The sequence below is a fragment of the Tachysurus vachellii genome, chromosome 22 (genome assembly GCF_030014155.1).
Source record: "Tachysurus vachellii isolate PV-2020 chromosome 22, HZAU_Pvac_v1, whole genome shotgun sequence".
Classification (NCBI taxonomy): Eukaryota; Metazoa; Chordata; class Actinopteri; order Siluriformes; family Bagridae; genus Tachysurus; species Tachysurus vachellii.
This window is the reverse complement of record NC_083481.1, coordinates 8259745-8282292: the sequence shown is the minus strand read 5'-3', so window position 1 is coordinate 8282292 and position 22548 is coordinate 8259745. Positions and strand designations below refer to the sequence as shown.

Below are 22548 nucleotides of genomic sequence, written 5' to 3'. Positions count from 1 at the left end.
CAAAATGTGTGGACACAGAATCTAGCTTTTGACATGGCCTCCCAGTCTCATGACCTAAAACCCACTGAAAATATTTGGACTGAAAATCCACAAAAGAGGACAGAGAGCCCTGGAGAAGTGGTCTAAGATTCCTTGCTCTGTATTCTCTAATCTTACAAGCATTACAGAAGATGATTTAGTGCTGACATGTTGACAAATGCTGCACAAACCTAATGAATTCAGGTATGCCAAAAAATGTGGTACATGGTTTTCGCAGAAACTGTCATAATTCTTACAGCATAGCAAATTGTGGTCATTTGTGGTCGAGCCACAACATCTACTGGGTCCAAGTCACGACTTTGACAGGGCCAATCCATAATTTCTTTTCTATTCAACTATTCAAATGTGCAAATTCTGTCCTTTGAATCATGACATTTGTTGCATTAATAAAATCACTTTAAGCTCACATTCAGAATACCAAGATGTCTTGTAGTCTGGCAGAGGAGAATTTATGACTTCTTAAAAAATGGCAGCAAAGTGTTTTCATGACATTGAACAAGCTTCACACGCCAAAATTGAACCCTGTCTATATGCTATTCTAAAATACTTTCAGGTGCTATGTTGTAAAAAGGAAAAGCGAACTGCAAATTATTCTTGTTTCTATATAGCACTGGTCAAAAACATTTGCCCAGAAACTTTTTGAAACATGAATATTAACCTTACTTATGGCAAATATCTGCACATTTTTGAACAAGGGTTCCCAGATGAGCTGTTGCTAAACCCTTGGAGAAATTTTGGCATCCTGTCCATTCCTGGGAAGATTCACCACTGTTACAAGCATTCATCATTTGAAGATACTGACTTTTACTGTGGTTTGGTGGAGTCCCAAACTTGAAAATATCTTTGTAAACATTTCCAGACGGATGCACTTCAACATTTTGGCCTCCTCTGGAATTTGCTTTGATCATGGTATAGTGTGCTTGTAGAAATGTGGTAATTAATTCACTCTGATGTTATGGTTCAACATGAGTCAGATATCAACTCAGCAGGCTGCAGATTGACTGCGTTTAATTAGCTAAGGCTAGTTATTAATTAAATGTGGCTGACTCTATTTTCCATAACTAATAGGGAACTGTAATGGATGTGTAATGGATGTGCCTGGAATAAGGTGATAGTGTATGTTGCCCACAGACAGTCGGGAGGACGGATAAGGAAATGGAAATTTCTCATGGTTGGAGAAATTGGAAAAATGGTTTCTCAAGGATCATGGTTGAAGATGTATTGGTATAGTATCATACATGGGCTTTGTTATATAACTTTGCTAAATAAGTTTAGTGTGAGTCTTTTCTAAGGTTTGTTTTGTTTCATATATTGTTATGTAACAAATGTGCAATCGAGGAAATTCTTGTAGGGGTGAGTAGTAAAAAGCTATGTAAATAGTTATGTAACTTGTAAATTTTACATGTTACTACTTGCATATGGGTAGCCAGAATTATTGCATCCATTAAACTAACCACTTCAAAAATAGTACAAAGGTACACTATAGGGATAAAGCTTTGTAGACACCTGACAATCCCACCCACATATGTTGTATGAATATTGCATTACAGTTTGAATTCCCCCTTTGCTGTTATAATAGCCTTTCTTCTGGGAAGGCTTTCAAATAGACTTTGAAGCATTGCTTTGGAGATTAGCACTTGGACCAATGATGTTGGGCAAGGAAGCCTTTGTCTCAGGCTGTATTACAAGTCATCCCAATGGTATTCAATAAGTTTGATGATAGGACCAGTGAGAACTCTTTTTATTAAATACACTGTATGATTGTAAACATGTAACCTCATACCCATATGTAAGCCTACACAAAACGGTTGCCACAAAGTTGGAAGCAAATTATTTGCACGCTGTAGCATTAATATTTCTCTTCACTGAACTAAGGGGCCCAAACCCATTTTATCATGACAATGCCCCTGCGCCCAAAAGCCAAAGACATGCTTTGCCAACATTGATATGGAGGAACTTGAGAATCTGAAGCCCTTATGTAAACCACACTTAAAACCCATGGAATAACTGTGCACCAGGCCTTCTTATTTGACATCAGTGCCTAACTTCACCAATGCTCATGTGGCTGAATGGGCAAATCCCACTCTAAAATCTGGGGCAGACTTTCTGATAGAATAGAGGCTGTGGAAGCAACAAAGGGGGATGCTAATGCCATAGTTTTAGAATAGGCACATATGTTTATGATGGTCAGGTATCCACATACTTTTAGCCATATAATGTATTTGCATAACCTCAAAATCTTGGGTGCAAGAAGGTCATCATTTCCTCAGCTGCCAATTCGTTTCCATCGCTAACATGACTCACATCCATGGCTTTGCAACTGCATCAATGCAACAATGCCATTTGATTTAAAAAAGGCCTATTATCTACAACTGGGTGTAGTTTTCCAGCCACTAACATTTAATAGCAGCCACATTTTTAAATGTCACACTTATTAATATTCTCAAAATTCCAGACAGACATTAAATTGACTACATGAAAGATATAAAACAAGCTAATATGTTTCCACAGAGACATTTTAAGGTGTTCGGCTGAGTAAGACCCAGCCACCCCATTAAGATGCTTAAAGTTCTTTTAGTTTTAACAGAAAATGTATTCAGTTTTATAGAGGCCAGGTCATTTTTTCAACGATTTTTGATCATTCCTACTACCAGTAACTTAGTTGTCAATTATTTAAGAACTAGTTGTGGAAATCCATAAGCACTCACCTAATGTGGACCATCTTTTGTAGTCCTACTGTCTAAATTACAGGGTGGTCGCATAGGTGTAAAGATTCTGAGCTAGTAAACAGATATTTTAGTTCAAATTCTATGGCCACCAACTTTTCAATTGAAACAACAAAAAAAAAAAGAGTTAACTCCCACCTAATTAATTTTATATTGGAAAAAAGCATATGTCCAAATTGGTAAATGTTTAATATCGAAAAGGGTCTATGTTTTTGGTATCAAATTTCATCATTTACAATATATGCTCACTGTACAGCGTAATGGTCTTGTAGTATGCACATGGTTTATTAAATGTCCAGTAGAATGTTATTTAATATTCAGTTACAAAAGGGGTGTTAGTGCTAGAATTTTGTTGAATATTACAAAATGTGCACGTAACATTCTTTGCCTCCTTCAAAAGTCAATTTACTATCGATTAGATGGTTACAAAACTACATCCATCACTAGCCCCAGCCAACATCCCCCTATTATCACAGATTATACAGGTTTTGGGAAACAGACACAGGTATTCAGATAATTCTTTCATCTAAATCTACATTAAATATAGAAAGCAATTAAAAGGGTAAAGAACTGAATACTGCACTACAATCAAAATCTAACTATGATGCCTACCTTACAAAATAACACTTACTGTGTTTAGGCTGGAAACCTTGACCTCACCTCAACTCAGGAAAGGAAATGACAAAAAAGTAAATAAGACTTGACTAAGGCCATTGAGCAGATGGAGCCCAAAAAAGCTTCCAGAATAATTTCCACAGAAAAGAGGCAGCACTTTAAATATTCATATAGTATGAAGAACAGAATACTGAAAAACGTCATAAGAAACTTAGTAATGTATTTTTTTTTCCCTTTTAGTAAATAGTCAGAAGCATTAAAGCAATTAAAAGCATAAAATACTGAATACTGTATTACCATCAAAATCTGAGTTTGACCCCAACATTACAAAATAGCACTTGCCGTGTTTAGGCTAGAAACCTTGGCCTCACCTCAAATCAAGAAATAACAAAAAAAGCAGATAAGACTTGACAGGTCATCAAACAGATGGGAATAAGTTCCACAGCAAAGAGGCAGAGCTTAAAATCTTCATACAGCATACAGGACAGTTGGAAAGTTAAAAAAAAAAACAGTGAGGCCAGCTTTCAAGAAAAATACCTGAAATTTCCCATTTCCCTTAAACAGCATAGTTCACGCTGACTGGATTCTTTACTTACATCTCGGTCAAGCTTTCATCTTCAGCACAATACCTCCCAGGAAGAACACAGGTACGATATGACTTCCTTTGTTCCACAGAGTGAAAGTGGAAAAATGAAGGTGCTTGAGAAATCAGATCATTAGAAATGAAAGAAAATCAATCAATTTAGGATGGGCACAATTGTACGATGGTTATTAGGATAGAGGACAAACTAAATTGGACAAACTTTCTACATTTTCGTTTTTTAAAATAAAATTTCAGGATGCCTTATCTGGGACTAGTTATTTAGACTATAGAATCAACTAAATAAATCAAATAAAAATTTATGAATATCAATTTGATATTATGAATGTGAATATTTACTGAATATTCCAAAAAAAAAGAAACTCACACGATTACATGGATTATTGACAATCTACAGATACTTTTAGGCATTTTGCATTTATTTTGGTTATCGATTCTATGATTTTAGTTGTGTAGTGTCCCCTAGGCTTTACTAGACATTAGGGATATAAGACACAGGAACTCAAGAACCTCTTTTTACACTAAACATACATTTAAACTAAAATGTAGGGTAAAATGCATCACACATTCAACATTTTCAGTTTAGAATTGCTTATATAGTTAACACTGGCCTAAATGTTGAACTAGTATAGAATAAACTACACTAGTTCTTTTATAGCTAAACTGCAACTCCCACAAATTAGTTAATGCACTAACCAAAGTCATCGAGTTCAGCTACCAGAACGACAGAATAAAAACAGCTGTGACAATGGTTCATAGGCTTGGAACAGAAATGACAGATTAATTGTTTGCCGTTATGGCAGGGAGTAGGATTACAGTAATCTCTTAGTAATCTTTTGTTCTTATTCCTCTTCCAATCAGAAAAAGAAAAACAAATTCCAAGTACATGGTCAAAATTTTCATTGATTTTGCTCAAAGCATTGTGTCAAGATTACAAAACAAGTTATGCAGAATATGAGACAGAAGAAGAATCCTGGCCAGAGATTCCTCCACTAGTACCTTAAGGAACCGACTGTGCCAAGGAATGCTACTGTCCCTACTCTAATCCCTTCGCGATGTACTGTGACAATCATGACCTTAAAATAATCCCTCATGTCCCAAGCCACATCTGCCACTTATACATTCAGTTAAACAAAATCGAAGTCGTTACGGCAAAACTTTTCACAAATGCTACATCTCTGAGAGAAGTCAACTTCAGCCACAATAACCTGAGAAAAGTAGGGAAAGGAGCCTTCAGTAAGCTTCAACATCTCACACAGCTTCACCTGAGCACAACAATCTAGACAACAATCTAACAAGTATCTAACAAAACTAACAATCCACCTTCTTTGCCTAAAACTCTTCAAATACTTCACCTGGGTTTCAACAACATCTCAGATACCATCCAACACTATACAAGACCTAATAAATATTACAGTGCTTGATCTGGGTAGCAACAGACTTACGGACGAAGGTATTAAAAGGAAAAAGTCCTGTCTGGCTTTAAAAGCCTCAAGCTAATCAACATGACTATGCCCCATGATCTCCCAGTATCGCTGGTACAGCTACTGCTAGAGAAATACTCCATCAGAAATGTACCTGAGGGATACATGTCTCTTCGGGTGTCCCATAACAGAATTAGAACAATTCCGTATAAAGCCTTTAACCTGTCGTATCTCATGGAACTTGACCTGGGTTATAACCAACTATGCCAAACATTTTTTGTTCCCAACAATGTGGAGTATCTATACCTCAACCACAGTGGTTAGGGAACCACTACAAAGGGAATTCCATATGTTTAAGCAAACATAGCTTTTATTGAAAGATCAATTTAATACTGCTTAAAGTACTGTTTTTGTGTGGTGTCTAGATAGATGCAGCCAAGATAGCTTAGTAAAAGCTTTTATACACCAAAATAATAGTAATTTGTGGGGAATATTGTGGGGAAATAGGGATGTCTGTATAGGTATGTCTGTACAATATGTATTCTTTTTCTTCCTTGAACATCTTGTATCATCACATTCACATTGACAATCTGAGAGGGCCTCAGAAATGTGTATGATTTATTATGGTAAACAACAGACAGCGAGTAAGAACCACTACAAAACATGAAAACCACTGAAACACGAAAAAAGTGGATACAGTAATACTTAAAAGCACATGGCAGGTGTGTGGGTATGAGGGAACTCACTAACATTACAGGATACAAATTCTTCTTAATATCTTTTTGGAAGATTTTTTGACAAAAGGCTTGATAATCAAAAGCTAAGACCCACACATGCATTAACTAGTAATGCTGGCAATTTTTTTTTTACATCCTTAAAAATGGGTTTCTTTGCATGTGCATACTGTAAATGTGGAGTATAAAAAGTTTACTGACTTTAGCATAAACATACCGTTTATACAACTCTTTAGGAAAATTAAATTTGCAGTAAAACAAATTCAGTATAAAATAACAATTCTCTATTCTGCTTGCATTATTTTGGTGGAAAATGTGAACTAACATAGGAGTCATGAATATTCCATAGAATTTTTCAATTTCAATTTCAAACTCTGATTTCTTGGCCATTTTGTTATTATTTTTTTTCCAAGTTTACAAAGTCAATTTAACTAGAAATCTAGCAGTGTTCAACACATATGCAACACATAATGTTTTGGACTAATAAATTAGCTTTCTCCAAAACAGGTGGGTTCCCACCCATAAACTATGTGTGCTGTATGTTACTACCTCATTTGCTGCTGGCTAGTGAGGTATTCATAATGAATATTACATGGAAATATTGCAATGTTTGATATAAGAAGCAAATCTTAGGACTAGGATTTATACTACTTATACTAAGAAGTATTTTTTACTGCAATATTTAGGTTTTAAAAAAACTATTAGAAAGGTAATGAAGGGGTAATGTTTATGTAAAAATCAAACAAACAAACAAACAACTAAATAAAAATAACAATATAACAAAACTACACCATCAAGAGCCAAAACCTGAATACTTAAAACTGTGCCTTAAATTTGAGATTATGGCTTTAAGCAACATTAGCTTCCAATAATAAAGCTTCATTAGCTTATTTTTAAGCAATATACTTACAAAACACGTGGAACAAAGATCATAAGTAAACTATAAGAAGACTTATGTGAAGACTGAATTTGTAATAAAACAATAACAAGCGAAATAAAAAGCTTTGGTACAAGACTATACTATCAATTTAGCCATAATCCATCCCCAGTAAATAAAATATTCATGCCTATACAGTAAGGATGTCATAAAAGGATGTCTCCAAAGTCTCTTAAATAAAATATCAGCCCAGAAAACGGCAAACCAACATATCTAAAACAAATTAAAATTTAATAAGACGCTATGTACAATTTTTTCAATTATCTCAAATAATGATAAGATGGATACTGTTAAGGCTTAAGAGTTCTAGATCTAGAGATTTAGCTCATCATGGTAAACAACAAAACACCAAAATACAATGCTATAAACCCATCTACAAAGACAAACAACAACATATAAAAATATATGTCTATATATATATATATATATAAAAATATATGTCTATATATATATATATATATATATATATATATATATATATATATATATATATATATATATATATAAATAAAACATATAACAACATATACATGTAAAATAACAACATATAAAAATTATGAGAAAAACAGGGGGGAAAAAATGGTTTCAAACTGTGCACACATTTAGACTAAATGTTTGTCTGTGCTTAAAATGAAACAATCAAATTCAATGTTCCTTTTACAGTTTCATTTAAACTGTCATAAATTTAACATATTGTTACTAGGACAAGTACTACATGTCAGATCGTATCGTATTGTTTGTTGCAATTCCATACGTGTCTATTGAAGCGAATAATAAAGTAGGCTATTAATAATAAAATACAGTTTATTACAAGAGAGGTCTAAAAAACAATACTGACAATACTGAGGCAATCTATAAGAAAGGACAGAGCAGATTGTTTCTGCTGAGGAAACTAAGATCTTTTGGAGTGCAGGGAGAGCTACCTAAGGCCTTTTTTGACACTGTGGTGGCCTCAGTCATATTCTGTGGTGTGGTATGCTGGTGCAGCAGCATCTCTACTGCACAAAGGAAGAGACTGGACAAGCTGATCAGGAAGGCCAGTTCAGTCCTGGGGATTCCGCTGGACACTGTACAGGAGGTGGGAGAAAGGAGGATGGTAGCAAAACTATCATCAATGCTGGAGAACGACTCTCACCCCCTGTATGAAATAGTTTCATCTCCGAGCAGCTCCTTCAGTGACAGACTGTTACATCCTGAGTGTCTGAAGGAGCGATACAGACGCTCTTTTCTCCCTGCTGCTATTAGACTTTACAATCAAAGCTGCTCCCAGTGAACCAGTCACCATAATTACACACTGGATTACTGGTTTAAGTGCAATAATAACAATAACTAAGTATTTTAAACAACACGTACAATAACAGAAATTTTAAAAACATGCAATATTTCCTGTGTGCAATATGTCTGTTAGTGTAACTACTAGAGGGTGACACGGGAGTGGATTTTCAAACCCCTGACTCGCGGGAATCCCAAAAAAAATGTCAGCCTCTAGTAGCTACTTACTTGTGGTCTCTTTTTCTTCTTTGTATTTATATATTGTGTTGTGTATATACTGTATACTATATTAGTATTTTATATATTTGCATCTCTTTTTCTTTGCTGCTGTAACAGAAAAATTTCCCCACTGTGGGACAAATAATGGTACATCATATCTTATCTTATCTTAAACATTTAATCAAGCCAATACAGCTTTCTCTGAAAATGTAGCTGAAACTGTATCTCATTTAATCCTTGTATGAGATTACAAGGATTCAAAAAATAATAACAATAATTAAAAAAAAAAAATATGATTAAATAAATCATATCCTTCCTGGCGGCTCAAACCCATCTAGCCATATTCCTCCGACCTCTTATCAAAAAGGTGATTTCACCCACAAAACTGCCACTTTTCCACACAATTCTTTGTAAATTGTGTGTGAAAATCCAGGGAGATTTCTCAAACCAAACCTTTGGGTACTAACATACATACCATGGTTAAAAACACAGAGATAATACTTTTTCCTCATTAATGCCTCATGTTCGAGGTAAATATTAACTGGGGCTGATGACCTGGGCTGTTTTACACTGCGCTGCTGCTTATGACTGGCTCATTAGATAACTGCAAGGCTCTACAGATGTTCCTAATAAAGGACTCGGTGAGCACGTGTCAAGTTTAAAGATGTGCTGCATTAATAATTTTTTAAGTAGACTACACTAGCTCTCTCTAAAGTACCATTTAAAAAAGCAGTACCAACTTCAGGCCAAAAAAAATACCTGGTTAATTTGACTTCATTTATGAAGGAATGTAAATAATGTTCCTTTGTGCAGATAGAATTTCTGGTTCAGTCTATTTATAATTAAAACACCATGTAATTTCATTCCTACTTACATTTCTGAAGTTTTGAAGCCCTGATAGTTCAAATGAAGTATCTTTTGCAACTTTCTGTTTTTAAACCAAACTATCTAACCATACTGACATACTGAGAAACACACTACAGAAAATTAGCACTGTAAAAGGTATTTTCCAGGACTTGGCACTCTTCCTGGTATAGTAAATTTTTACAAGTCCTTATAATTGCTAACACACCTGTAACCAAAGCTCAGTTTCAGTCCACTTGTTTCCATCCCCTGAATGTTTATTTCTAGGGGCCCTTCTCCTCTTGTCCCGAGGTACACAGAGGGGGATTAAAGTCATGTGTTCTCTATTAACCAAGCTTTGTTTAAATGTCCTTTTATTAAAACACACTATTCCCTCAGATTTTTCCTCATTTGACTCGCTTTTTAGTGACAAATGTGTAAAAAATGACTAATTAATAATGTACCGCTTTCTACTGTAAGTACAAAATATGCCATTAATTTTTATTCTCACCCTACAGTGCAAATCACAAGAGTTCTGCTAAATTCAATAAATTCAGTCATCATCATAAAAAAAAATACATTTATATATTTAAGAAAGAAAATAAATGAAAGACTTCCCATTAAAGAAAAAAAAATCCACCTTACTAAACAAAGAGATTAGAGAGAGACTGTACTATTCACCACTACAGAAGTGACTAGACGTTTTATTGCTTTCAGCAGAGCGAATAAAGCAGAGAACAGCCCACAAACATGGCTAAAACCCCCCAGAGACAAGTACTTCAGAGTAGACTGAACGGAAAGGGTTAAAGTCTGCTCCATAAACTCTTGCTTAAGAATCCCTTGGCAGCTCCACATGTAGCTTTAAATACTGATTTGACAGATCACGTTTTACTCTGAGGCACTGAGAAAATAGCCAACCACCGCCTGTGCTGCTGTGTAACGCCTGTATCAGAGCAACAAGTACATCCCGGAGCCTGCACTCATACGATGGGGACCAGACCAGGACCATTTATTTGTACCTTTATTTTGGCATCATGGGTGATCGTAATCTCAGGGACAGAGCAACACCTACAATCACATGAGATTCCACCATTAATGTTTGAAGAGCCTGATTCAGACAAATGGATGGAAAAGGTAATTTTTAATTTTGCTAATTAGTGTGCTGTTTGCATGTTTACAGTTGATGACTTTTATAATAAACATATAATCCGCTAAGGTTTATGCTGAAAACCTAATGTAAGATTTTATTTCTAAATATAAACTAATCATGCATTATTTACTATACTCTTTTAAGTGTGAACTTTTTAAGGATGAAGTTTTAAGTGATGTATCTGAAGATGTGTTTACTTTGCACTCGTTAGCAGTTATTTCTGTTGCACGTTTACACACACACAAAATATTGTTTGAAAAAATGTCATTTTATTCTGCATCAGCTACATGTTTTCAGTCAGAAATATACAGCCTTTCAAAATATGTGAATGTTTGCTATGTTTGTGTTTAAAGTAAATATAATAGTTTACAGTGCTGCATGCCACATCTGTAAAACTGTTTACTTTCTGTTGCACAGTGTAATTACTTCCTTGAATCAAGAGTTTTGAAACCAGACTGTGTATTGTTTTAAAATAAACACTATTGATTGAGAACAGGCTCTAATCTAAATTCAGTTCCAACTAAGGGATCCAGCAGTTGGCTGTATGCTAGCTGGATTAAATGTGATTACTCAGCACTATAACACCAAGTTTCCTCAGGCTAAAGCTCTCCCACCCACCTAGTGGCTCCATGTGAACCCAGGGGTTAGGGCTCAAAGCAGTAACACACCTGTCTCTTTGAGCCTTCCAAGTCCTGACAGGCTATAAAATCCAGTTTGAGTGCCAATGCAAGCTGGAAAACCATTTATGAAAGGGCTGTTCTATAAAAAAAAAAAAAAAAGAAAGAAAGAAAAAAAAAAAAAAGATGCTATTAAATCAGAAGCCAATCAAAAGGCCAACAATGTGCTACATTTTCTCAAATACAATAATACAATCCATTTTTTTTTTTTTTTTTTGCCAGAGAGATACCGACACTTTCTTGGCTGCTGATGATCCAGTTGACTCTTTAAAAACCCAGCCTGAAGTGGACACTTCTGGTAGTCATATAACTAACCTCCTTCTGTATAAATGAACTGCATTATGCTTCATGTTTATTGTGCTTCAGTCCAGCAAAGTGCCCTTATTGAAATGTATCATGTCCATAAGAATGATTGTGTGGTCCTATTTCACCACAGTGGATATGTAAATAGGTAAACAGTTCTTGTTTTATCATGTTCCAGATCTTCCAACATGTCTGCTGTGTGTATGTCTGACGGGATCTGTGTACTGTGAGGAAGTTGACCCTGATATGACATCGGTGCCAGCTCTACCTAAAGAGACAGCCTATCTCTATGCTCGTTACAACAAGATAAAAAAGATTACTGCAAAAGACTTCGGAGATATTGGTGCGTTTTTTTCCCCCTTTGTGCATGCAAGTGTTTTTTCCTTTAATAATTTATCTACAGAAACCGACTATAGGGATATAAATCAGAGGAAAAAATAAAGAAGAAACTGACATAAAAGGAAATTCACCTTTTTCACAAGGAAAAGGATATCATAGAAATCAGATATCTTACACCATTGGGATTAATGATGTAATAAAAGCTCAAAATGCTGAGCATGGGAAGAAACATGTTAGGAAAAGTGATCCATGTGTTTATCTACTTTATCTGTAGGATGCCACTAGTTAGTTATGATACGACATCATAAGCATCAGTAAAACATACAGCACAGGTATTAGTACAGTTTTATTGCAGTAACTCTTGGTTAGTTGTATGTTCAATATTTTTTTTTTATTTTTCAGTAACATTAAAAAGAATAGATCTGACTGGAAACTTAATTTCGGAGATTGAGGACGGGGCCTTCATGAAGCTGACGTTGTTGGAGGAACTCTCCCTCGCTGAGAACCGGCTTGTGAAGCTGCCAATGTTACCACCCAAGCTCCTAAGCTTTAATGCCAATCACAACCGCCTCAAGACCAAAGGAGTAAAAGCCAATGCTTTCAAGGTACAGAGCCATAAGTTGTGTAATTCCTAAAGCTCTTCCAGTGCAGACGTGTGACATCTGTTTGAATCTCAGGGCATTAAAAACAACTTGCTGAATAGTCAAGTCTGTGTTCATTTGCTATAAATACATTACTATTCCTAATGAGACTGGTAAAAGGGAGCCAGGGACATTCTGAAGTATAACCTTTTTTTTTTGACATGAGAACAGACTTTTTTTTTTTTTAACCTAAAGTCTGAGCAATTGTGTGTGTTGCATATTCTCTACAGAAATTAACCAATCTCAGAAATTTATACCTTGCCCACAACGAGTTGGAGGCAGTTCCATTAATTCCAGAGAGTGTCCGCATGTTTCATATTCAGGTAAAGATTTTTGTAATGGTGTCAATAAAATGTAGCTCTGATTAGTACAAAAAATAACACCAGAATGTGTCCCATTGCTTAGACTAAGATCTGCTGCTACTATTTATGCATATAATGCCAATTCTTTTGTCTTTCATGTAGAACAACAACATTTCATCCGTTACTGCCGACACCTTCTGCAAACGCAATGACACCTACTACATCCGGCCCAATATTAATGAGATCAGGATGGATGGAAACCCTGTGATCCTTGCAAAGGACCCGAACATCTTCATCTGTCTGCAGATCTTGCCAATTGGACGGTACCAATGAAAATGCCTTAAAAAAACCCAACCAGAACAAACACAAATCTTTGTGAGTGCCTCAAATGAAAACAACTATGGACTGAAAGGTGTTTCATGTCCAGTTTGCCACCTTGCAAAAGCAGGGTATGTGAATTGTTGATTACTATGTTATGTAAGTACTGAAATTCCATTTTGAACTCTGTGGCTTAAACGCAATTGTTAAATGTAATATATATATATAACAATTCTGTTAAAAGCTGCATAGTAATTTATGGCTTCCATAAAAATGGATGTTTGCAGCATTTTAAAAATTATGTGAACTGCTTTTACTTCTACTGTTTAAGAAGTCTGCAAAGTTAATTAGGTTAAGCATTCATCCCGTACGTATGTGCGTCTACAACGATGTGGTCACTCTATCTTGATAGAACAGAACTATTTATGTGATTGCTACCTATGTGAGAATCATCAAGTAGGCTGTACAGTTATATATATAATGTTAAAATATTATGCTATATGTTTTCTATAGTTATTTTAATAAATCTTTTTCTTCTTTCTTTCTTTTCTTTTTTTTTTTTTTTAAATATATGCCTCCAGGCTATCTTGGCATCACTCATTATTGCACAAATGCTTTCCATGGGACAGAGAAAACCCAGCTCAAGTAATCATATAAACTGTAAAAGCAAACTGAGGTTGAGCACACAAAGAGATCTGGAAAATGTGGGTTAACATTATTCCATTCTGCTGGCCAATTTGGCAGCCATCGTAGCACTATGCTCCAAGTAAATAATGGAATGGTTTCCATATTGCTTCTGCAACTTCACTTCCAATATTTCATTGCCATCATGTCATGGAATTTTATTCCTATTTTGACATACTCCATACCCTTTAGCAATCTCTTTAAGCATTAAGAAGGCAGGATGAAATAGCCATTAAGCCTGGCAAAAGTTTGTAAAATTAGCAATATGATAAACTGTCCGAGAGAGAAAAAAGTATATAGAAAAGCCTCACAGGGGGAAGATTAATGTTATAAGCTGTTCCCCATATTCCAGAGAAATATTTAGTGTACTCGTCTTAAGTTATCATTATTCAACTCAGTTGCAAAACAGGAATGGGTCGACCAATACCCTGAAGTAACTTTACTGTGTGGGAATCCAAACATGATCAAATGCTAGCATTGTCAATTATAGCTAAACAGGTTCAATAATCAGCAGATCTGACAGGGTTTGTACTGTGCACAATCCTAATGCAGGCGGAAGAGTCTCAGAAATATATTATTGTAGTTCTAGTCTGTATGAGTATAGAAATTTATATCAAATGTATACAAAAACAGAGGTTTAATCTTTCCATAGTCACATACTGTAGTTCAATTTAAATTTTGCAAAGAACATGTCACTAAAATAAGATAAGATAAAAGCCTCTTTACTGGCACAATTAGGACAAAGTATCACAATCTGGTTTATTTCCACAAAATCTATTAATAGTTTTTGAAGTCATATTTCTTAAACAATATTTTTTTAACTGTAACTACTTCATGCCTTTTATAAAAATCAGAAGAGATCAGAAGGCAAAAAAACAACACACACTTAAAATCTCCCTTTAAAGATATTACGACATTAAAAGCAGAGATCAAAAAATACAAAAAAGCAAATCTGTGAAATCAGCGCTATAATAGACAAACAACACAATTTTAAAAGGATGCACAGATTACATAAAAATACTTTACTTAAGGTCAGATTTATACCATTTGAACCAACTTCAGAGATTCCCATAGACCTAAAATAACATTGCATGAGGTTCAGGGGATAATGTGTTTGACCAATTGATACAAGCAATAAAGACTGTTTTATTTGTAGTTATACTCCGTCTCCTATCACCGCTGGTCAGCTAGACTCCTAGACAGACACTATAATTTAAAAATTCCTGTTTGTATTCATTGATGCATGGCAACTGGAATTTAACACAAACTTAATACTGACAAAAGTTGGCTTCTTATAAATTTGTGTTAAATCAGTGTTTCAACTTCACTGAAACTATGATGATCTATAACAGCAGGTGTCAACATGCTATTAGGAAGAGTAACGTGTCAGCGAATGATAACGTCTTCATTGTAACAGTATAAATGAGAAGACATTTTGGATATTCACTACAATCTGCAGGACAGCATCTGTATACAGTAAACTTATTTAAAAGTTTTTTTTTTTTACAAGACTTATTGTCATTCATAATAAACTGTCTAATAATAAGTTTACTGTTAGTTAAGTGTACTGTTAAGTTAAGATTTATTTTTAAGCTTTTATTACTGACATGAAAGAAACAAATAAAAAAAACTTGTACAAAATACAAAGATCTGTTTACTTTCCTGACCATGTGCTACATTCATAACCACTCGTATTTGTAACCACCCAAATTCATTTTCTACATGCTACATGGCAAAATATCTTTACTTACAATACACTATGTATGTGACTTACATACTAAATGATATTTTAAACATACTTAAAATAATCTCCCCTTCACATATACTGGATTAACCACACGCTGAAAGGAATAGCAATACTCTGAGGAAGATTATGCCCCAGTTCCTAGTGTGAAGCTCTGCACACCCCTAATTCTACCACCTTACACTTAATAAGTGGCTTCTGTAGTGAGGAAGCACTGATGTTCTGGCCCATTTGTTTTCCACCCCCTTTCCCCCCACCACAATCTACAAGCTATAAAGCTCAGAGAAAGGGTCTGGAAAAGATCAGGAATTTACAAAATGATATGGTCACATGACTATTCCCAGGTTTACCCCAGTGCCCCAAGCAGAATGTTGCATGGACAAACACAAGTCCTGTTATTTGCATTAGCCACATTAGGGACCATCCTTAAAATTCTTGAACTAAACCAAATTTGCCTTGGGAAAACAAAATATGTTGTGAATGTTTTCTGGAAATAATGCGGTACTTTCATCTCCCACATATAACAGCCAGTCTTTTTGTGCACTCCAAGCAAGACAGTACAGTACAGACAAAACAAAACTTCTTGTTGGCTCACTTGCCTACAGCTGGATCGCTGCATTTGAGTTTTGAGACTAGAAAAAAAAGTCACCTTAAACTTAAATCCTTAAATATTTGTAATAATCTCAATAATGAGAAATACTAGATACATTTACATTGTTTTCATTTGGGAATATAACTTCATGCTCTTTCCTTATATATACTGACTGCATTCCTGTCTTCCAAGGCTTTGACTAAAAGATATGGGCAGAAAGGCATCAAGGTAGCTGCCTTCTGTTTTAGACACAGCTTTAGTAAGAAAGAGAACACTCCAAACATGCAGAGCAGCTACTGTATTCGCTCATATTCTGCCACCTGACTATGACATTAACCATTTGCCCTATGTGTTAAAATCAGCTGACCAATAAAAAAATCACCATAGTATTTCATTTTAATATATTCAGTTCACCACCAGCCAAGAATTCCTACTTTAAAAACCGTCATATATGCTTTACACATTTTCCCTAATACATCCTAATAATGTTCACTTCTGTAGATTCAACAACAAAAGCATTTTTAAGTATTTTTCTACAGTACATAATTTACTATTATTAAATGTACAATAGACAAACTGGTGAATCAACTGACCAAAAGCCATTCTCTGTGTTATTAAGCTAGCATAAAGTGGTTTTTCCATCTAAATCTTTACATAGTAAACTACATTGTGGATTTTCCAAGTTGTATAAAATTCAGTGGACATACTGAGGGCATGCAAAATCTTCTACAGACTTGACTGCTCAAATGATCACACTGCTGCAAAAATTCCTCCAGTCTTATCCGGTCACTTTTAGCGCTAGGCACCTTGCTTAGATTTGCCAAAATTCTGCAGCTGGATTGTTCATTTAAGACTCTGGATATTAAAACACCCATATCAATTGCTCAAAGTAAAACACTACTTCAAGAAAAACTTCCATTTTACAATTGATTCCAGCCAGGGAATACTTCTGCCACCATATTATTTTAATGCGAGTCCAAAAACCACATCATCATTTGGACCACAAAATATATAACATCACTAGCATTTCCATAAATTTCATAGACAAACTTTAGATACAAGACAAAAGGCACTTTTATATGCTCATAGATTAAACATCTGACCAAACAATTATTAATCTATGCCACAAGGCCAAGGCTCATTTTTGTGAACAATCACACTTAACAGTCTTTTGATTAAAAGACTTTTTAACAATACTACTGTATATGAGAACAAATGGAAGACACTTTCCTTAACATTACAGACCGTTACAGCTAGCAATGTTCAAAAAGAAATATTTTGCAAATCGAAAAATCAGTGAACTGTCTGAAAGACTGTTTGAGTGATGAATGCTATGTAAAAACTAGAACATTGCTCAAGACAATACTCCTGAATAGTACACACAAGAAAATGTTTATACACTGTATAGGTGTTTTGTTGCCAGTGGTGGTAGAAATAAACATCATAATAAATATTGTTTAGATGAATAAATTCTCCACAACAGATGTCAAAGTGTCCGAGTGCAGCATATCTGACCATGACTGTGATTGAGGCATGGATGTCCTAAGTCTGGCTCCAAGGCTACACACACACACACACACACACACACACCTTTTCACATTTCAATACCATTATAATACAATAATTTAAACATGTTTTGATATTTGTTAATTGTATTTACAGCATTATATTTAGGCAAATCCCAAAGAGAATTACAATTGAGAAACAATTGAAATTTAACTGTCTGCACGGCTTGAACTGGCATTATTAAAATTTTCTCTATAATGTTAATATGGGTTAAATTATCACCGTTTTTATTTTACTTCATGATGGTTGCATTGGTTGAATTAGCGTTCTTTTGTTCTAAGCTGTGGTTAGCCATGAGGCCTGGCTTTGGTGAGATTTGGAATAGAAATGAACGGAAGTTGTCAGTCCAGAGCTGTAACACATTCCATCAGAGAAACCAGGATTTATATTATGTCATTGCCCATAATTTCAGGAACATTAACTTCCTGCACCGAGGAAGAAATTATTCTGCAACCCTCTGTATGTCCAAAATGAGCACCCTTCTTACTATATAGGGTACAATTTTGGGAGTTTTGCCATTGTAGTAATGGCTAAAAAAAAAAATCATGACTTTCAATGTACTGAAAAAAAAAATGTACACTACAGGGAAAATAGTATGAAATATACAACAGGAAATAGTTCAGGAACTATTAGGTTTGAATTTTCACTGACTGGTTAAAAGTTTCAATAAAAGCCTCTTAACAGCCAATTTAAACAGCTGTATTTAACAATCTAAGTGTACAAGTTTTTTTTGGATACCAGCATTTGAATACAAGTGAGACATGGTGTCCATTGGACTGAATAAGGCACAGTACAAGCTTTTCTCTTGTAGAATAAACTGCTGTCCTGGCTCCTGCAGTGCAGAGGCAAGACAGAACAGAAACCCGATCGTTAAAACCTGATTCATGCTTCCAGCATCAGAAAATACCCTGGAGGAAAGAAGCATAGCGTGTTGAACTTCTCACAGACTGTTCAGTATAGCAGTGTGAAAAGAATGAAGAGATGTACAAACTGGTGTAGGTTCTACTACCTATTTATTGCAGTAGAGTGTTAGGTTGACCTAAATCAGCTTGATTCAATCACTGTGATATACTGTGCTGCCAACTATGGTGGGTGAAGGCTATCAAGACAATTGTTAAAGAAATGTGTTAAAGTTATTATGTGCATCCTCCTGGCCTGTCTTAAATGAGCATTTCTGAAGTTCCTTTGCAGAAGCAGTTCTTATAAATCATAAACCAAGCTGTACTGTATACTTTATCAGGAATTATTTGCTTTTTCTGAAATGTCTGGAACCTTGTCTGAAACAGACAATGTGTTGTGTATGTGATGTGACTGTATCATAGCACTCCAAAAGGTACCTTAGACAAGCTCATTACAAACCCTAAAATTATTTTTGACATCTTACCTTAAAGTGTTGGAATGCACAGGTTCTTTCCTTACATCTCTCTGAAAATGACCTCAGGGTTCTGAAGAAAAGGAAAACGCTCTTTGACTCCTCTACACTGAAAGAAAGATGATACATGTTACTTAGAGCTCAATTAAGTGTGTGCTTTTTTGAACAAGAGCCCTTTTAAGAGAATTATCTCTTGAATTGTGTCTAACATTTAGTAATGTCTTTATGACCAAATTCAGCTACTGCACAACCAAGGCAAAGCCCTGTACGACAGTTAGTTGGTGGTCTTGTATTTGATCTACTTGGCTCTTGCATTGCCAGCTCATACTGGCAAAGCCTGAGTCATTTTGAGTCTTTCATAGTTACACTGAGCCCAGAGCTGTGTGGCACGGGACACGACTTTCCACAAATGTGGAGACTCCAAGTCTGTGTTTTGAGAAATGCCATAAAGATCTGATGGAAAATTCTGTCTCTCAGGGACATGGAATAAAGGCCAAGATCACTAAAGACAGACCTGCAGGTTTTTAGAGAAAACATTTTCTATCTTAACGAAATACAATGATAATGACTTAATATATATCCTATGGAACTCCTAAGCACCAAATTAAGTATGTCCATGAGCAAAACGTTTTAAAATGAGTGGGAAGACGATCTCTAAGGATTTTCTTTAATCTAATAATTAATAAAGATTAGACTGTTCAGCTCATACATGACGCTGCTCTTGATTCATCATTTAATTTTCACTTGTGTATAGAGGAAAGAAACATCTTCTCAAAATAAAAAAAATCTAAAAATATTCATATCTAAATTCATAACTGATGGTTAAATGTTGGAGTTGCAAAACAGTTTAAAATCAAACAGCAGAGTTGCTCTTTTTGCTGCCAGAGGCACAGAAATGGAGCTGAAATGCACCCAGTGTGACTCGACTGAAGGCAGACAAGATATTTGACATGACATACATGATGCTTCAATATGTTTCCTGGCTTACAATCAATTACATTGTGTGTCTGGGAAATCAAAGCAAGGTACATGTAGAGAAAGTTAGATAGAGGGATAGTTGTCAGACATAGGATGTTAGACAGAGGGTTAATGGGAGTGTTTTTCACTGTAGATTACGATGATTTCAGGTGTCCCAGAAAAGAAGGGGGCCTAGTCAAATGCCTACTGGAGAGGAGAGCGAGATTTATGCAGAACAAATGGGCAACAGGCTGCACCTGTTTTTCATTTACTCTGGCCTATTTTTGTGTGTGTGTGTGTGTGTGTGTATGTGTGTGTGTATACAGCCCAGATACAAATAGACATGCTTAACCCCACTCATCTGTCAGAAAAGTCTGTTGTGTTGTTTTGCTTGGTTCATTTCTGCTTCTGGCTTTATTTCAAATAAAAAGCTTTAAAATTCCACACGTGACCATTTTTCTTTATTAAGACAAAAAGAAAGGACTAGGTCTGACTATAATTTCATTCTAACTGTAGTTTGACATGTAGTCTGGGACAGTGTATATAGATTTTACATCAAAAGATGTTTACATATTACAGGTATGGTTTGCAATTATAAATATGAGATTCACTTTAACTTTTACAAGGTTAAAGATTCATAGCTTCAAATACGTTTTAAGAGGGGAGATAAATTTTGTGTTTCATCTGCTTTCTATACATGTTAGTTGAAATGTCTGTCTTTCTTATCAGATTCAGTTCGGACAGTTGTGAGTTCAATCCCAGGACCCTCAGGCTGCCAATGCTGGGCACTATAAGCAAGGCCTTTATCCCTCAATAGACTAGTTATGAGAAGAAAAAAATTAACGTCAGTCTGGCTAAGGGGGTCTGCCAAATGTCATAAATATAAATATTCTCTAACATCATGGTATATCGCTCTACTCATTTATACTACAATGGTATGTAATGGTTCCTGGTCTGTTTTGGGCTTTTTAGGCAAGCATCAGTGTTTTAAATGTGAGTCGGGCAGCTAGAGGTAACCAGTAGAGGAAGTATAGCAATGGAGCATTGTCAGAAAACCTGGGGAGAAAGAAATTACAACTGCATTCTGGATCAGTTATAGAGATCAGATAAAGTACACAGACAGACCTGTCAAGAGCAAATTGCAGTAGTCCAGACTCAAAATGACAAGGGACTGAACAAATACCTGAGACGCCTCTGTGGATGGAAAGAATATATCCTCCTGATGTTTTAAAGAAGAAACAGACATAAATGAGTCAAAAAGAAGAGCTGATAGTCTATGGTAACCCCAAAGTTGCATGTAGTGACAGACTGAGAAGGCTGAGAGTTGTCTAGGGAGATCAACAGTGGAGAAACAGCATAGAGCAGATGTCCCCTTCCATGTCCATCTGGGAGGAAAGCAAGCAATTGCCATGCTGTGTCACAAGTTCCAATACTCGTGTGGCTAGACAAGAAAGTTTTTTGGTTGGCAGCATCAATTGCTGATGAAAAAGTATGAGGACTGAGGACGGTTTGGCTGATCGAGCAGGATGAGCACTGAGCTTCTCAGTGATGACCACAAGGGATTTTGCAGTTATTAAGACAGAATGGATAGGATTGTGATGGCTGTTCTGGGTGATGTATTGAAACCACTGATTGTAGAAAGTTTTCATTTCAAAAGTCACTGATCAGTAGTTGAGGATATCCAAGTTATTTAGAATTGGATTCTTGAAGATGGGCTGCATTCTTTCATGGAAAACTACCTTTTTTTAAGAACCGTGTCAGAAGAGTCCCTAAAACCTTGTGTCAATTGACATTAACACTACATTCTCTACTACTGTCAAAACTACTGTCTAGTTTCTTCAACAGATAACGGCACTACCCGTCAATTGCTTTCAGACAATTATTGTACTGATTATTATAACAATTATGGTAAAACATGTAATTATATTTAAAGTAGAACAAATTGGGAAGAATATTTTTATTGGAAAGAATATTACAATTACACAGACACCAATAAACATACTGAATAACTTGAAAAGTTATTTTACATACTACATGTGTGACCTCCGCACGACATAAAAACCACTCTTCTCTCCAGGAATTCTGCCTCCAGAAGAAGATAGTGGCGGTGCAGCACAACGGCCTGTGCCACTGACACTGCTTCCAGACGTTTCAGCACCACAGTCAGCACCACTGGATTAGGCTGCAAGGCGGGGCAGAAAAACTCCTGCCAAAAACGCAAGGACCAATCAGGAGCACCACTGTGGCACTCACCCTCCAACAGAGCACCACAGCGGAAAGCTCAGCTCAGCAGCCAGTGGGAGATAAGACGTTACCCATGGATGGATCCCTTGGCTGTTTTTTTTTTCAGACTCCTGGGTCAACCTCTATTCCCTATTCCTCCAACATGACTATCTCTCTCTGCCTCTCTTGCAACTAGAAGTCTGACAGCTGGAGCCCTCACCAAGGCCTAAACCTGCGTGCAAGTTTCCTCACCTATTTCATTGATATTAT

The 22548-nt window shown here is 35.8% G+C and overlaps 3 protein-coding genes across 4 annotated transcripts in view; 2 read left to right on the top strand and 1 right to left on the bottom strand.

Moving 5' to 3' along the window:
• Positions 1–22548, bottom strand: part of LOC132837848 (centromere protein P-like) — a 69802-nt gene that overhangs the window by 37547 nt on the left and 9707 nt on the right. For both annotated transcript variants that reach the window (XM_060857756.1, XM_060857757.1), the window contains exon 6: positions 19111–19207. In XM_060857756.1, coding sequence (XP_060713739.1) covers positions 19111–19207 — 97 coding nt within the window. The remainder of the gene's footprint in view (positions 1–19110; positions 19208–22548) is intronic.
• omd (osteomodulin) lies at positions 3185–5729 on the top strand. Its single transcript, XM_060858758.1, is given in 5 exon segments — positions 3185–3270; positions 3945–4027; positions 4843–5356; positions 5358–5439; positions 5442–5729. Coding segments are annotated over 5 exon segments (1053 nt in total).
• ogna (osteoglycin, paralog a) lies at positions 10169–13688 on the top strand. Its single transcript, XM_060858652.1, has 6 exons — positions 10169–10544; positions 11460–11535; positions 11719–11883; positions 12282–12484; positions 12751–12843; positions 12985–13688. The coding sequence occupies exons 1-6, from the start codon at positions 10398–10400 to the stop codon at positions 13153–13155; spliced, it is 855 nt and encodes a 284-aa protein (XP_060714635.1). The 5' UTR covers positions 10169–10397; the 3' UTR covers positions 13156–13688.